Source organism: Cervus canadensis, chromosome 9, assembly GCF_019320065.1.
Source record: "Cervus canadensis isolate Bull #8, Minnesota chromosome 9, ASM1932006v1, whole genome shotgun sequence".
Classification (NCBI taxonomy): Eukaryota; Metazoa; Chordata; class Mammalia; order Artiodactyla; family Cervidae; genus Cervus; species Cervus canadensis.
Window position 1 is genome coordinate 3162370 of NC_057394.1, and position 17830 is coordinate 3180199.

The following is a 17830-nucleotide window of genomic DNA, read 5'->3' on the forward strand; positions in this document are numbered from 1 at the left end:
ATTCACGGTATTTCTGTGTGTTCTTCTCCCAAATCACCCCTGTTCCTACTTCCCAGAGTTGGCCGCTGTCGTGGATTTGGTGTTAGCCACCCCCATGTTTACTTTGCATGGTTAGACCTTAGGGATGGGAGGACCCCAATCAACATGTCGCTTGGCTTCATCTGTTTTTGTCATTCACAGAAATGAAAGTCCTGATGTATGAATTCTTCTGTGTTTTACTTTCAAGAATGAATACTGCATTTCTGAGCATCCTTGGAGGTGATGGGTTTAACAAACCTTCATTCCTTGATTTGGCTGCACAGAATTACATTGTATAAACATATCACCATTTAGCCACCTTCCTCTTAGTGGACATTCAAGCCACTGCAATCATTCATCTATAGTTACAAATAATGTTGTTATAAATACTCTAGTTTATATCTCTTGGTGTACGCCCTGTTCAAGATGGCGGTGGTGATAGGCTGTGTGCAGAAATCTTCACTTGGCATTGGAGCTGTGAGCAAAGTGACTGTGCTCACCCCAAACTCCTCCCTCTCCTACCGAGAGAGCCCCATAAACCAGCCCTGCCCACCCCTCTCCGTGCTCTGATCAGAGAATAAAGCTTCCACACAGGGGACTATAGTCAATATCCTGTAATAGACCATAATGGAAAAGAATATTAACAACAGTAAACATGTATCACTGAATCACTCTGCTCTGCACCAGAAACTAAAACAGCATTGTAAATCAACTCTACATAAATTAAAAAAGAAAAAAGAAAAAGAAGCTCCCCTTTGGTTCTGAACCCAGCTGCTCAACCTTGTTCTATTGGTGTGAGTGAAGCAGGCAGGAGGACCCTTTCTGGGACCAGATTTGAAAGGGTGAGTAACAACATCTCAATAATATTCATCTCAATACATGCATATGGCTTACTGACCCATTTAATTAGGTCTTCTTTAACTTTTATTATATTGTTTCATATTTATATTATATTGTTAAATAGCTTCTAATGTATAAATCTTACACACCTTTTGGAAAAAAGATTTCTATATATTTTATGCTTTTAATGAAATACTGTGAACAATCTTGATAAAATCATTTAATGGTTCTAGTTGTTTTTTTTTTTTAATTTTGGGAGATTCCTTTGGAATTTTTATTCTTTCTTTTCCTAACTTTGTCCTTCCATTTCTTGGTTTATTATGTTGATTAGAAGGGGGCTGGCTTTTCTGGTCTGTGGCTCTGTTGTTTTTGCAACACTTGCAGGTCATTCTCCACCCATGCAAGAACTCTGTCCAAACATTCCCAAGTATTTCCCCACCCGTTGCTTACTGATCTTGTTAGTGCTCTCATTAGAAAATGAACTACATTCTAAATAGTCTGTCCCCTTGCTAGCTTTCCCACAGGTCCATCCCAAATCAGGGTTTGGCTTTACAGAACATAAAATATAACAGTAACACTTAAATCATGTTACAGCAGACTGCTTCTATTTAGGGTTTATTTTTATTTCCAAATATACACAGTTTACTAAAGATACGGATGTTCTCTTGAAATCTGAAAAGATATAATACATAGAGCGGGGTCCCAGGACATTAAAATGGGTATAGGAAAGAGTTTTGTTTTATGTAAAAAATGTGAGAGATCTGCTTGCTTTTCAACCACAAGAAAGGAAGGGAGGTCAGGAGGAAAGGATTGGGGGGCGGAGAGAACCAAGTGGAGAGAGGGAGGAAGGGAAAGTGGAAGAGAAGAAAAGGAGAAAGGAAAGACAAAATGCAAACCCAAGAATTAAGTAAGATCACTCTTACTTTGTGCACAACTTTGAAAAAAACAGCAGCAGCTAAAGGCTTTTACGTCTCTCGGCAAAAATGTCAGATTGTCGCAGTCTTAACAATTACTCTGCATTTTCGAAATTCAATTCACTCTTCACAGAACTCCAGAGAGAAAACAAACCACCTCCCTCCACAGCTTCCCCTGTACCTGCAGAAAGCATTTAAGTCGTCAAAGCAAATGGCTTCCTACATGAAAATCTTTAAAAACAAAAAGCACTTCCATTTTATTTCAGGCCTGTAAAAACAAACATTCCTCTGTGGAATGAAGAAGCTTCTCTCGCTTGGGGAATTCCATTCCTTTTTTTGAAAGTCAGTAATTCCCAAGCACTTCCAATTGAAAATCAGCGAGGCATGTTCCAGAACTAAATTAAGCAGGCCAGCGCTGATTTCACTTTCAGAGTAGTCTGGAACATGTGTCTTAACCTCGGGAAAGATCTTGGCAGTAAATGACTTCAATGCTAGTAGTAGAGTGTGGGACCAAACAAGGATGCACCTTCATTATTACATGAGCTTTATAGTCACTGAAACTATCAAAGGGGGTAGTAAGGTGACCGACATTCTGGGTGCATGTGCCTGAGTGTATGTGTGTAAGGAGGCTCTACATGGCTGATAGAAAATGTACTATTTAAGCTGAAATTTAAATTCACACTGGCTATGGACTTTACTCATTCCTTGGATAATTATATTTTGGTTTGGATAAATTCACCAAAATTAATTCCTTGATGGTCATCTCAAGTGACTTCTTTAAAAAGTAAAAAAATAAAATGAGTGTTCAGAGACAGCCAAATTCCTAGCTCAGAAGCTAAAAGAGATTGTTTCACTTAATAAAGAGAAATTATAATGTTAATGGTCTCTGGGAATTCAGAATTTATATATACCCTCCACTCACTGGCTCGCATGCTACATCTTAATGAGTAAATGCATCCAACTCAGGACCATCTGAAAACCATCAAGTGAACAGACTCCTCGATGACCTCCTTAGACTGCTAACACATTTTGCCCTTCATGGAACTCCCCCTCCATCGAGTGCAGTTTCTCTGACGCGTCCATCAAAAATTTCTGTGTCTAGCCCCACCTGCACGGGCCCAGATGTCTTCTGGATCGCCACCTGAACATGTCTCCCGTTGGCCCAGGAGTCTCATGGTGTGTGCACCCACCCTTTCTTCACACACGTGTTCAGTGACGCGCTGAGTCAGACAAGCGTCGGCACAACTAGAACATTCACTGACTCTCGTTAATAAGTACTAACTGAGAGCTCCGTGCCAGCCCTCTGCAGACAAGAAACCAGGACTGCTCTCAGTTCTCCCAGACTGGACAGCAATAAGGACGAACGTTAGAGACATGGTCATTGATGTGATGGGATGGGTACAGGTGCTAGGTCGGGTGTGAGAGGGGGAATCTCACTGGGACCCAGGAAGGTAGGAAAGACAGTCAGTGAAGTGACTGCTCAGAGTCACGCGGCAGGGCAGACACGGGTGAACCCGTCAACACTTCTAGGAAAAGCAAAGAACATGAAAAGGATGAACATGGTAGCCTATTCCAGAAATTAAAAGAAGTTCAGTATCACTGTATCCTCCAACCTGGTGGGGGAACAGGAAGAATCATGCTGGATAATTAAGCAGAACTCCTGGCACATGGGGACTCATGAACTGTTACAGAATAGGTATTTTATGTCACCAGCCATGGAAAGGATGGTGGACTGAATACTTTGATTATATTTCCACATAGAAATCTCGCTGTAGCCCCACTGCTGAGAGTGGAGTGGGTGAGGACCAGGGGACTCTGCTAGGAGGCTGATGGGTTAATCCAGACACCACCATGCTGATCACGGGGTGAGGGCAGACCACCGAGGATGCAGGGATTGGTCGGCCGTGGTGGTGACTCAGGCAGCTCGAAGCTATTCACCAGGGAGGAGTCTGCGTCACACTGGTTTCTCAGTTACAAGACGGGCAGGAAAATGACCACGCCCAGGATTGTGGTAAGAAAATGATGAAGCACAGAGGGAGGGACAGACAGGGGATGGGAGAAGAAGAGGGAAATTCCCTTTGTGCCAAAGCTGAGGTTGAGGACAGGCTGACAGACACAACCCACTGGGTAGCGGTCCTCATGGGCTGCGAAACTCAAGAGAGGGCTTTGGGTGTCGTCATCTTGGAGAGTATTTGAAGCTACAAGTGTGAGATTCTCTGAAGACATGTAAACGCTGAGAGACAGGGAACCTAGGATGCACCACTGAGTTGATCTATATTTGATGCTCAGAGTGGTAGGATGAAAACCAGAGAGCGTTTTCAGATCTTTCCAATGGAAAAGGAAATACCAAAAGTAAAAAGAAAACTCTGAATGTGTCTCAATTCTTACAATAATTGGGTAAAACATATTTGAGAATACAAATAACTCCTTTGACCATCAAGATACTCAGATGTGTGATACAAATACTTTTGAAGGGAAGGAGATTTGTGGATATAACATTTGTATGATTATTTTATCTTTTCTTTCAGGATTGCCAATCCTATTATAAACACTAAAAATATGTACAAAGCTAGAAGCAAATTCATTTTATGTACAACTCATAAAGACTGTAAAATCAAAGGACTTATTGCTAGCATAACTTATTCAGTTCCTAGTTTTAGACAAGAATAGGCATCTATTATTTTTCTCACTGGAAAAGTTAACATATTTATAAACGCAAGTTTTAAAATATGTATACATGTCAGTTATAAATCCCAGTACACACGTCAATTATAAATATTTTTATAAATTATGGACTGCTTTCTCCATAAAGATATTTATATTTGTAAGACTTTTATAAGAAACTGAAGTTGCTATGAACATCTGTAAAAATGTCATTAGTCTCTCCAAAATATGAGGCTTTCTAAAACATTTTTCCACTCAACTGAGATGTATTTATTTACTTCTTTAGAGAGTTATAAATCTCCTGGGTATATAAACTGATATCCAGATAATAACTCTTTTGAAGTATCATTCCCAAAATGAATATTAAATGGTATTTTTATGGGTGAACAAGTTTTTAAAATATCATATGGTTATTTTCTTGACAAAATAATCAAGATGCAATCTGCTCAGAATCCTCTATTAACATAAATCTCAGTCACTTCTTGGATCTAAATCAAGGAAGAGTATTTTGCGTTTGGAGTTTTCTATTCTAATAGAAAAGCCCTGCTCTATGACTCAGGGCCAGCGCTCAGCTTCTGGTTCTGGGCTGATAGATCCAGCCATTCAAGTGCTTCAGTGACTCTGCTGGACACCATGAAAGCACACAGGGAACTCAGATAAACTCTGCTGTGCTGGGTCTTATCTTCTGGGGGTGATTCCATTCGCGTAGGTTAATGGAATAAAATGGAAAAGACAGATGATCGGCAGACCCTATCCTTAGTATCAAAATGTTTAAGGATTTAGAAAATTCTGAATCAACGGTAAGTCATTTTCCAGAGATGCAGAAGATAAAGGTGAGATGCCTTTGTTTAAAATCTGCCTCATGTGCACACCGTGAATGGCTACTTTTGGAGAACTTTGGGCTGGACATCTGTGTGAAGCTAGCAGCTGGATCAGTTGACTTGGACACTGGCTCCCTGACTGTCTGGTACATTTGCCTCCATAGTCCTCCCCAATCTTCTGAGCTAGGTAACCAAAAGTGGATGGTTCTCATTGATCAAAGACCCTGGCTGGGGCCAGGCTCTAGGCAGGGAGAATCAATGAGTCTGGTTAGGCTCACACGGCCAATGAGTGGTGGAAGGTGCCCAGAGCCAGTGAGAGGCCCCAGAAATCCTCAGAATGAAGCTGGTTTAATCCCTGAGATGTGCAGAATGACCTGCAAGTATGCTGGGATGCAGAGGAGTGTCTGAAAAATAGAAGGAAATATAGGAATCCCCAAAGAGAGAAATATGTTTTATAAAAGTTGGGGTCAGATATTGTGCAGCTGGTTTGGGGGGGAAAATGCAGCAATTGTAAAGCATTTCTTAATTCATTTATTGTCATTGTTCAGTTGCTCAGTCATGTCTGACTCTGCAACCCCATGGACTGCAGGACGCCAGGCTTCCCTGTCTTTCACCATCTCAGTAGGTGATGCCATCCAACCACCTATCCTCTGTCATTCGCTTCTCCTCCCACCTTCAATTTTCCCCAGCATCAGGGTCTTTTCTAATGAGCTGGCTCTTTGCATCAGGTGGCCAAAGTATTGGAGCTTCAGCTCCAGCATCAGTCCTTCCAATAAATACTCAGGACTGATTCCCTTTAGGATGGACTGGTTGGATATCCTTGCAGTCCAAGGGATCTCAAGAGTCTTCTCAAACACCACAGTCCAAAAGCACCAATTCTTTGGCGCTCAGCCTTCCTTATGGTCCTACTCTCACATCCATATGTGAGTACTGGAAAAACCACAACTTTGACTATACGGACCTTGTTGGCAAAGTAATGTCTCTGTTTTATAATATGCTGTCTAGGTTTGTCAGAGCTTTTCTTCCAAGGAGCAAGCGTCTTTTAATTTCATGGCTGCAGTCACCATCTGCAGGGATTTTGGAGCTCAATAAAATAAAGTTTGTCACTTTTTCCACTGTTTCCCCTTCTATTTGCCATGAAGTGATGGGACCGGATGCCATGATCTTAGGTTTTTGAATGTTGAGCTCTAAGCCAGCTTTTCACTTTCCTCTTTCATCTTCAAGAGGCTCTTTAGCTCAGCTTCAATTTCTGCCATAAGGGCAGTGTCACCTGCATATCTTTGGTTATTGCTATTTCCCCCGGCAGGCTTGATTCTAGCTTGTGCTTCATCCAGCCCAGGATTTCACATGACGTACTCGGCATAAAAGTTAAATAAGCAGGGTGATGATATACTGCCTTGAGGTACTCCTTTCCCAATTTGGAACCAGTCCGTTGTTCCATGTCTGGTTATAACTGTTGCTTTTTGACATGCAGGTTTCTCAGGAGGTAAGTAAGGTTGTCTTATACTCCCACCTCTTTAAGAATTTTCCACAGTTTGTTGTGATCCACATAGTCAAAGGCTTTAGCATAGTCAATGAAGCAGAAGTAGATGTTTTTCTGAAATTCTCTTGCTCTTTCTGTGATCCAACAGATGTTGGCAATTTGATCTGTGGTTCCTCTGCCTTTTCTAAATCCAGCTTGAACATCTGGAAGTTCTCGTTGTCATCACTCAGCTAGAGCCAGACGTCCTGGAGTACAAAGTCAAGTGGGCCTTAGGAAGCATCACTACAAACAAAGTTAGTGCAAGTGATGGAATTTCAGTTGAGCTATTTCTAGTCCCAAAAGATGATGCTGTTAAAGTGCTGCACTCAATATGCCAGCAAATTTGGAAAACTCGGCAGTGGCCACAAGACTGGGAAAAGTCAGTTTTCATTCCAATCCCAAAGAAAGGCAGTACCAAAGAATGTTCAAACTATTGCACAATTGCACTCATTTTACATGCTAGCTAAGTAATGCTCAAAATTCTCCGAGCCAGGCTTCAACAGTACGTGAGCCAAGAACTTAATTCTTTGACCATTAATCATGAATAAATGGTGGGTGTTAGAAATGCAGCACATACAAGGGAAACACAGTAACAATAACGTTTATCTTAATTACTCCTCCTTTTGTAAACTACATGCAAATGTTGAATCATATTTCCCACAGAAGTTCATGACTATGTTTCTCTAGGCTGAAAACATAGATCTAGAAAACCTAATGTTCGGGAAGGTTGTGGAATGTGACAGGCAAGGGGGTGGAATTCTGACGTCCTCCGATGTTCCGTGCCTGATTCATCCATGACTCTTCTACCTGTTGACTTTTGTGTGACAACAGTTACAGGAAGTTTCGTGAACGAAGCGGCACTCGTATTGGGCTTATAGGTCTTACACCAAGCTCTACAAGTCTTCCAGAAATAAGCATTTTTTTTAAAAAACAGAAGTGGTTGTTTTAAAACATACCAGCTCAGACTGACTTCTTACTGGTCCTCCCTGCTAACTGAAATAAACCCGGGAAAAAGCAAGCAACCCCAGAAGAACTCTGACAAATGGAAGAAGGAAGAGGGACTGGCTTAGTGCCCGTGGAAGCGGGGAACCGCAGAGAGGCAGGGCGGTCTGAGTCCTCACACGCAGCCGAGGAGGGCACCTCTGGGCCCGCTGCTGCCAGCCCAACCCAGCAATGGAGCTGGGGGGCAGGGACATGCTTCCCACCTCTTTCAAACTGTGTCTCCCTGACAATGTCAGGTGGAGCCAGCACCACGACCCTGCGAACAGTAAGTGCCAGGGGAGGCACTCTTATCCAGTGAGACTGATACGCCGCCCCCCCCTCCATGAGAGACAAGGGTGGCTGGGGGAGGGGTCTTGCCAGCAGAGGGCACACAATCAAAAGCCCCCAGCCCTGGAAGTCTGCTATCTCCATAGAGATTCTCCTACCCTACCCAGAGACTTGGGCAGCTTGGCCCAAGGAAACACCTTCCATCCCTCCTGGGGCACCGGAAAGAAACCAGCAAGAACCCCAGGGACCCAGGTAAACCAAGCATACCGAAATAATGCCTTGAAGGATCTGAAAACTAAACCATCACTGGGCCCACCTCCCACTCAAGTAGACCACAACCCGGATGCTAAAGCCGAAGAGCACGCTGCTGCTGCTGCTAAGTCGCGTCAGTCGTGTCCGACTCTGTGCGACCCCATGGACCGCAGCCCACCAGGTTCCCCGTCCCTGGGATTCTCCAGGCAAGAACACTGGAGTGGGTTGCCATTTCCTTCTCCAATGCATGAAAGTGAAAAGTGAAAGTGAAGTCGCTCAGTCGTGTCCGATTCTGTGCAACCCCATGGACTGCAGCCTACCAGGCTCCTCCGTCCATGGGATTTTCCAGGCAAGAGTACTGGGGTGGGGTGCCATTGTCTTCCCTGTGAACAGAGCTACTGTTTGCTAAGACAGAAGATTTCCACAGGGCCAAGATTCTCCTAACAAAACAGTCAAAATGTCCAAGAAACAACTAAAAACCACTCATCCTAGTCAAATAAAAATCAGAAGAGCACACCTTGATTGACAAAAGACAATCGGCTGACACCAAAATCAAGATGAAGCAGGTTGAAATTATTCGATGATGATTTTAAAGCAGCCATCGTAAGAATGCTTCAACAAGCAATTACAGATTCTCTTGAATCGTAAAACAGAACACCCCTTCAAAGACACAGAAGTTATAAGAAAGAACCAAAGAAAAATCGCAGAACTGAAAAATATCATAGCAAACAGAATATATCAACTCATACCAAATATTTCATTTACCCTGAAGGCAAATAAAATAAAAAACACAGTGAGTTCTGATAAAACCATTTAAATGTCTAATAATAGACCTATCAATAGTGACATGACTTTAAATTTTTTTTTTTGTTAAATCTAGTCCTGTTCCTCCAGAGTTGATAATCTTATGAAAGTGGTTAAGGGAACCAATTAGTTACTCTGAAATGATGCCTGACCCAAAATCTAAAAGTCCTGTCAGCCAAAGTGAAAAACTGGATCAAACGATGCATTCAAGTTTGCGCAGTGCTCTGCTACATTCCACCACTTTCAGATTTAGTTCCTTCTGGAAGCAATCTCCAACTACCTTGGGCACATTTGGATAATTCACTCACCATCACCTCTTCAGCACAAGCCATTAAGTTGTGTCCAAGGAAACAGTACTAGCTTATAAGTTCACGTCTCTATTTTCACAGAACTTCTCCCCTAGCGTATCCTGGGATGCCGCTGTGCTCGGGTGGATTACTGGTATATTGATGGTGTTGTTTTGATGCCCCAGGACTCCTGTGATCTTGAGAGACCTGGAAAGCCAGAACTCTGAGGCCAATGGTTTTAGCTACCTCTAGCCTCAGCTCCTCAACATAGCCATTCACGTACACACACACGCTTGTGAGAAGCACAGACTTGTGTTACTAACAGCATGATAAAAGTGTTTGTTGAATGAATGAATTTTTTTCTACAGGAAATGTTGTCAAAGCAAACCGTGTTCCTACTACTTTGGAAGAAGCATATCCCCAAGTAATATACTTTTCCTAAGATGCTTGAGATACAAATGATTTCTGTGTTTTCAACAACTGGATGATTCAACTTGTATGATACATATTCTACACATTGGCTAGTATCTAAGGGATTTAACTTACTATAAATTCAGTGAGTGACATAGTTTACACCAAACTAATGCTTGGACATCAACAAGTTTAGCTCAAATCTTCATATGTATGTAACCTAAGTTATATTTTATACTATTAATACTAAGACTTTCCCTAACACAACATAATATATATTTTTTAAAAAATCAACTTTAACATTAATTAATTATTATGAATACCTTAATCACATTCACTCACATAAATTAAAATTGTATTTCTTCTTCATAGTATGTCATAACCTAGTGAGAAGTTAGTTTGTGCAATAGTAACTCAAGATATATTAGCTATAGAGAATCAATTGAGAATCAATCAACTGAGAGTCAATTCAGAGAAGGAACTATGCTATCATCCTTCATTTGTTACAATGAAATATAATTTACTAAGCTAAATTAAATATAAAATGTAATTTTGCTTTAAATCTACTAACTGCAGAAAACAAACACAATCATTATAGACTCATGAAACCTGTACACTGAAAAGTACTATATAGTGTTAAAAAAATAGTATTAAGACCATTCTATAAAGACTGTTTCTGGTTTTGACTATTTCTCCAATGAGTCTGAGTACATTATGCAGAGTGCTGAGGAATGTAGGTTATGAAAGCTCCCTTGGAAAGTAAATGTTTTCTTTCAACCAAAAACATATCTCCTCAGTAAAACAATCCCATTAAAAGTCAAGTTACATCATGCCAGCACACATTTTGAAAAAAGTTAAATATGAAATGATGCAGTGATCATAAGATAATTTTTAAAAACGAATTCAGGGCATTCATTACCTGGCCATACTTTGCTGCCAAGTGAAGCGGGGTCCAGTACTCATCGTCAGCAGCGTTGAGGTCCCCACCATGTTCCAGGAGAAGGGACACCACTTCCTTGTAGCCACTGGCACACGCCATGTGCAACTGCGACAGAAACACACTTTGTCATTTACTGTGAAAGAGCAGTGACAGCAATGTAGTTTACTTGGTGGTTTAAAGAGATGCATTTAATGAAGTATCGGAGCTAAAACACAAAGACGTTTAAAAACGAAGTTATATGTAATTGTATTCACTTGTACAAGTGGACATCATTGTTCTTTGTTACGGGTTAACTGTTATTTCCTGACTCTGACAACATGCATTTTTTCGTGTAATCGTTTCCCTCTCCAGTGCTCCTTTCTACTACTATAATCTGAATATTTTCAAATACAAAATAAAATATTTAGGTACATTATCCCTTCTTTTTTTTAAAATTTACTTTTAATTGAAGGGTAATTACTTTACAATGTTGTGTTGGTTTCCGCCATACATCAGCATGGATCAGCCATAGGTACATACATGTCCTCTCCTTCTTCAGCCTCCCTCCCACTTCCCACCCCAAATCACCCCTCCAGTGTGTCATAGCACTGGTTTGAACTCCCTGAGAAACACATCAAACTCCCACTGGCTACCTGTTTTACACGCGGTGATGCATGTGACTCCATGCTGCTCTCACATTTCTTCCACCCTCTCCTTCCCACAGTGTCCACAAGCCGTTCTCTATGTCTGCATCTGCATTCAGTTCAGTTCAGTTCAGTCACTCAGTCGCGTCCAGCTTTTTATGACCCCATGGACTGCAGCACGCCAGGCTCCCTTGTCCGTCACCAACTCCTGGAGCCTGCTCAGACTCATGTCCACTGAGTCAGTGATGCCATCCAACCATCTCGTCCTCTGCCGTCCCCTTCTCCTCCTACCTTCCCAGCATCAGGGTCTTTTCCAATGAGTCCGTTCTTCTCATCAGGTGGCCAAAGTATTGGAGCTTCAGCTTCAGCATCAGTCCTTCCAATGAATATTCAGGACTGATCTCCTTTAGGGTGGACTGGTTGGATCTCCTTGCAGTCCAAGGGACTCTCAAGAGTCTTCTCCAACTCCACAGTTCAAAAGCATCAATTCTTCTGTGCTCAGCTTTCTTTATGGTCCAACTCTCACATCCATACATGACTACTAGAAAAACCATAACTTTGACTAGATGGACCTTTGTTGGCAAAGTAATGTCTCTGCTTTTTAATATGCTGTCTAGGTTGGTCATAACTTTTCTACCAAGGAGCAAGTGGCTTTTAATTTCATGGCTGCAGTCACCATCTGCAATGATTTTGGAGCCCAAAAGAATAAATCATCTCCATTGCTGCCCTGTAAATGGGTTCATCGGTACCATCTTTCTAGATTACATATATATATAGACAATATATGCATACATGCATATATATATATATAAATATATATATATATAATTAACATGTTATTTTTCTTTTTCTGACTCACTTGACTGCGTATAATAGGCTCTAGGTTCATCCACCTCATTAGAACCAACTCAAGTGTGTCCCTAAAAATGCTGAGTAATATTCCATTATATATATGTACCACAGCTTTTTTATCCATTCATTTACCAATGGACATCTAGGTTGCTTCCATATCCTAGTTATTGTAAACAGTGCTGCAATGAACATTGGGATACATGTTGTCTTTTTCAATTATGGTTTTCTCAGAGAATATGCCCAGTAGTGGGATTGTTGGGTCATATGGTAGCTTTATTCCTGGTTTTTGTTTTTTTTTTAAAGATATCTCCATACTGTTCTCCACAGTGGCTGTATTAGTTTACATTACAACCAACAGTGCAAGAGAATTCCCTTTCTTCCCACCCTCTCCAGCATTACTAACAATTTCCCCCTTTTATGTCTGTTAGCATTTGCCTTCTGTATTGAGGTTCTCTTACACTGGGTGCATAAATATTTAAAATTGTTATGCATTTCCCTTGGATTGATCCCTTGCTCATTGTGTAGTGTCCTTCCTTATCTCTTGTAATATTTTTTTAACGTCTATTTTGCTTGATATGAGAATTGCTACTCTAGTTTTGATTTCCATTTGCATGGCATATCTTTTTCCATCCTCTCACTTTCAGCCTGTACATGTATCTATGTCTGAAGCGGGTCTCTTGTAGACAGCATATATATGAGCTTTGTTTTTATGTCCATTCAGCCAGTCTGTGTCTTTTGGTTGGAGTGTTTAATCCACTTACATTTACAGTGATTATGAGTATCTCTGTTCCTGTTGGATTCTCTTAATTGCTTTGGGTTTGTTTTTGTAGGTCTTTTCCTTTTGTTGTGTCTACAGAAGTCCCTTTAACATTTGTTGTGAAGCTGGTTTGGAGGTGCTAAATTCTCTTAGCTTTTGCTTGTCTGTAAAGCTTTTATTTCTCCATCAATTCTGAATGAGATCCTTGCCAAGTAGAGTAACCTTGATTGTAGGTTTTTCCCTTTCAGTACTTTAAATATATCCTGCCATTCCCTTCTGCCCTGAAGAGTTTCTGCTGAAAGATCAGCTGTTAATCACATGGGGTGTCCCTTGTATGGTACTTGCTGCTTCTCCCCTACTGCTTTTCATATTTTTCCTTTGTGTTTGACCTTTGTTAGTTTGATTAGTGTGTATCTCAACATGCTGCTGCTTTATCCTGTACGGGACTCTCTGTGCTTCTTGAACTTTATTATTTCCTTTCCCATGTTAGGGAAGTTTTCGACTATAATCCCTTCAAAAATCCCTCAGATGCTTTCTCTTTCTCTTCTTCTTCTGGGACCCCTATAATTTGAATGTTGGTATGTTTAATATTGTTCCAGAGGTCTCTGAGAGTATCCTAAATTATCTTCATTCTTTTTCTTTATTCTGTTTGTTAGCAGTTATTTCCACCATTCGATCTTCCAGCTCATTTATCTGTTTTCCGCCTCATTTACTCTATTGACTTCTTCTGAAGTTTCTTTAATTTCAGTAATTGTGTTGTTTGACATTGTTTATTCTGTATTTCTTCTAGGTCATCATTATATGTGTTAAATAATTCTTGCATTTTTTCCTACCTATTTTTCAGATTTTGTATCATCTTTACTACCATTATCCAGAATTCTTTTTCAGGTAGTTTGCATTTATTTGGTCTTGTGAGTTCTTAACCTTGTTTCTTCATTTGAGCAATATGTCTCTGTCTCTTCACCTTTTTTCTAACTTCCTGTGTTTGAGGTCTCCTCTTCCCAGGTTTTAGGGCCGTGTTCCTTCTTCCTCTCGGTCTCTGCCCTTGGTGGGTGAGGGTGGCCCAGTGGCCTCTGTAGGCGTCATGTTGGGAGGGACTTGTGCCCGCGCTCTGGTGGGAGGAGGCGAGTCTGCCCTCTGATGGGCAGGGCTGTGGGGTGCTGTGTGGCGGGGTGCCTGCAGGAAGCCTGTCTGCTGAGCCTGTGTGTTTGTCTCGCGTGGTGCTGGGGTGAGGTGTCCAGATGCTGCCAGCAGTTGCGTAACGCTGGGTCTTGGATCCAGCCGGAGGCCTTCATGGGAGTTCTCACTAATTAGTACTCCCCGGGGTCAGGAGCTCACCAGTCCAGGCTAGTGTTCTGGACTCACTGCTCCCACTCCAGAGGCTCAGGTCCGATCTCTGGCCAGGGAACTGAGATTCCACAAGATGTTTGTTATGGCATTAAAAGGGATTAAAGGAAACACACAAAAACAAGAAATAAAGCAAGACACAAAAGACGAACCCCAGACAAGTGGTAAATGTAAAATCAGACCAAAAACAAAAAAAACAAAGGAACACACACACACACACACACACACACACACACACACACACACACAGACAACCAAAATAGTTCAAAGGAAACAAAGCACAAGAAAGTGACCTGGTGAGCAAAGAAAACTAAAAATAATGCCGGCCAATTAAAAACAAAACTAACTAAAACACAAACCAGAAAACAAGACCAAATCAGAGTGCCAACTGGTGAATAAAGCAAACAAAACAAACTAACAAACATGATGAAGCAAAGGAAGAAAAGAAAAAAAAAAAAACAGGAAAGCAAAGTTAAACAGAAGTATATAAAAAATACTTCATATATTAAGAACAACTACAACAGCAAAAGAACAGTAAGAAAAACAAGCAACAACAACAAAAAAAAATTAAAGGAAAAAAAAACCATAGAACCACAAAAAGCCAAAGTAAATGAAGTATATAAAGAAAATAAAAAGTGTGATTAAAAAAAATTCTCAAAAGCTTAAATAGAATTAATAATAAAACAACAACCACAGAGAAAGAAAAAAAAATCCAGAATCAAGTACAGAACGATTCAAAATACAGTAATAATAAATGTTTTTCTTAGATCTCAGCTGTCAGAGCATCCTTCCCCTCACTGGGAATCACAGCCCACCTCACCTCCCAGGATGCCCTCCAACCCTGCACTGGTCTCTAGACCCGCAGTGGGGGCAGCCCAGACTCTAACCTGGCCAATTCCTGCGTGTTCTTGCCTCCAAAGTCTACAGCTGCCAGAGCTAGGATGTTTTCTTTAGCGGGAACTCTCACTGTCTTTTTATATATTCCACAGATACAGAGCCTGCCGAGTTGATGGTGTGGATTTAATCCGCAGCTTGGCCAGCTGGTGGGAAGCCTTTCTGTCCGCTTCCGTAGCCACACTGCCCCTGGGGTTCAGCTGTGCTTCCACCTTCACCGCTGCCCGCGTGTCTGCACAGGGGTTTGCTCCTGAGACTGCCTGGAGGACCTGGGTCTGCCCGGGTGAGGGCTGAGCGCGGAGGCGGCGCAGCTGCCTGGACCGCGGGGACGCTGGCAGCGCCAGGGACACAGGGGAGCTGGCAGCTGAGGGGCACAGGAGATCGGCCCTCTTGGAGATTTCTGCTAACCTCTGGCAGCTCTGCCCCAGCGCGAAGCGAGCGTGGGTGGTTCAGCTGCCTGGATCGTGGGGACCCTGCAGCGCCAGGCGTGCAGGGACGCCAGGGGCCTCGGATGCAGGCGCTGCGGCACTAGTAGGCCTCTCACCAGCCCCTGGCCTCCGGGGCCGGTCCTTCTCTATCGCTCAGCACAGCGGGCACTCAGATGGTACCCCTGGCCCGGGCCCTTCTCCATCGCTCAGCACATCAGGCACAGAGTGCCAGCCTCTCTGTGGTCCTCTGTTGACCAGCCGCCGGCAGCGGCCACGTGGGGAGAGAAAGACTGCAGTGATGGTTCCGCCCCGGGCGTGACCCAGCAGCATCGCCTGGCCTCCACGGCTGCCCGGCCTTCCTCCGACGGCACTCCCCGCCGCGCTCTCCTCCCTCAAGTCTGCTCGGGCCACCTCCCCGCAGTCAACAGCAGATCCTGCCCTGGGATTGCTCTCCAATCCCCAAGCCCCAGCTCCATTCCAGAGGACGCGGGTCCCTGTCCAGGTATGTAGTGCTGTGGGCAGGACTGTCTGAGGACTGTCGCCGATGAGCTGCTGCGCTCTCCAGGAGCCTCCGATTGCCCTGTGTCCCGAACAGTCGCCCCGACGGGGGATCGGACCCCTGCTTCGGTCCCCCCAGCCCCACCTGCTGTCACGGGTGCAGGTCTGGTCCTGTTCAGTCTCCTCCTTCACCCTTCCGGGTTTTGCGAGGATCTGTACATTTCTCTCCGGTGCCCGGGGACGCCTGCCAGCTTTCAGCTGGTGCCCTGTGAGGTCCTCCGCATCCGAGGGTGTGTTCCTGATGCATCCCTGAGAGGAGCCGCACTCCAGTCCACCCACCCCGCCCCCATCCTGTCTTCCTGGTTTCGTTTCTTACTGCAAACTGAATTACCATGATGAGATCAGGGTATGGAGGAAGTGTTCAAAGTTTTCTTATAGGGGAATTCTGCGTCTAAGGCAACCGGATTTAAGTTGTCATCACACTCATGCATCCCTCATAGCTCAGTCGGTAAAGAATCTGCCTGCAGTCCAGAAGACCAGGGTTCGATCCCTGGGTCGGGAAGATCCCCTGGAGAAGGAAATAGCAACCCACTCCAGTATCCTTGCCTGGAAAATCCCATAGACAGAGCAGCCTGGCGGGCTGCACCCCATGGGGTCGCAAAGAGTCCCACAGGACTGAGTGACTAACACGTCACTTAACTTTATCATCACACTCAACTTAAACTAAGCTATTAAGTAACTACATGATTGATTTTGTGATCATAATAATTAATTATAATAATAGTTAAGATCTATAAGGAAAGGAAAAATAAAAACTAATCAAAAGTAGTAAGAACAAGGTCTTCTAGGTTTTGAAGCATAGAATTTTGTAGCACAATTCCTTTCCATTTTTATTACAAAGACAAAATTACGGTAAAGTCAAAAGAGTTTATTAAACATAAATCTTGATAAAATTCAGCAAAAATTTTGCTTTATGGCCTTAATTATGCTCTTCAATCTACAGTGACATTTATATGTTTATATTTTGTATGTACTTTCAACTACATTAGAATAACAAATATATTTAATTTAACTTAAGGCATAAACATTCAGAAGTTAAGTTTCACATTAATCTTGCCACACTTTGTTACATACAAACTTCATCTCATTAACATTCTACCAAATACGATGCATCCACAGATATTTTAGAGAAATATGAATTTACATACATATTCACCTAAAGAACTCGTTTTTCACCTGCTTCTACGTTTATTCCCCATTATCTGAATCATCAGTCTGTGATTGGCAGACTGTTGCGCCTTAAGCACTAGCAAGTGGCTTTCAGATTTTCGCTTGCGGTATAAGCCTGCAGGGAATAATAGGTTCATTCAGCGGTTAGTGCCTGATACTGATGATGCAAAGTTCATAGGATCAAACCCTTTATGAGTAGATTTGCTTTCCACGCAGCAAAAGTCCTGCTCTGCCATTTAGAACATAGGTCAACTCTCAGTCATCTCCTGAGCTACTCACCAGGGAAAGACTAAAAGGAAATGATTTTGGTTCGTTTAGTAGCAAAGCTACCCAGAGCAGGGCCTACCAGTGACGACTGGGACAGTGGGCAACTCTAATCCTAGGTAACATCAAAACAAAACCCAAACATGTAACTTTCTTTGAAAGTTGAAATATGGTTGATTTACAATGTCATGTTAG

At 42.5% G+C, this 17830-nt stretch overlaps 1 protein-coding gene across 3 annotated transcripts in view; it reads right to left on the reverse strand.

The window, feature by feature from the left end:
• The window catches only part of MYO16 (myosin XVI), a 501160-nt gene that overhangs the window by 279649 nt on the left and 203681 nt on the right, over positions 1-17830 (reverse strand). For all 3 annotated transcript variants that reach the window (XM_043477832.1, XM_043477831.1, XM_043477833.1), the window contains one exon: positions 10722-10847. In XM_043477832.1, coding sequence (XP_043333767.1) covers positions 10722-10847 — 126 coding nt within the window. The remainder of the gene's footprint in view (positions 1-10721; positions 10848-17830) is intronic.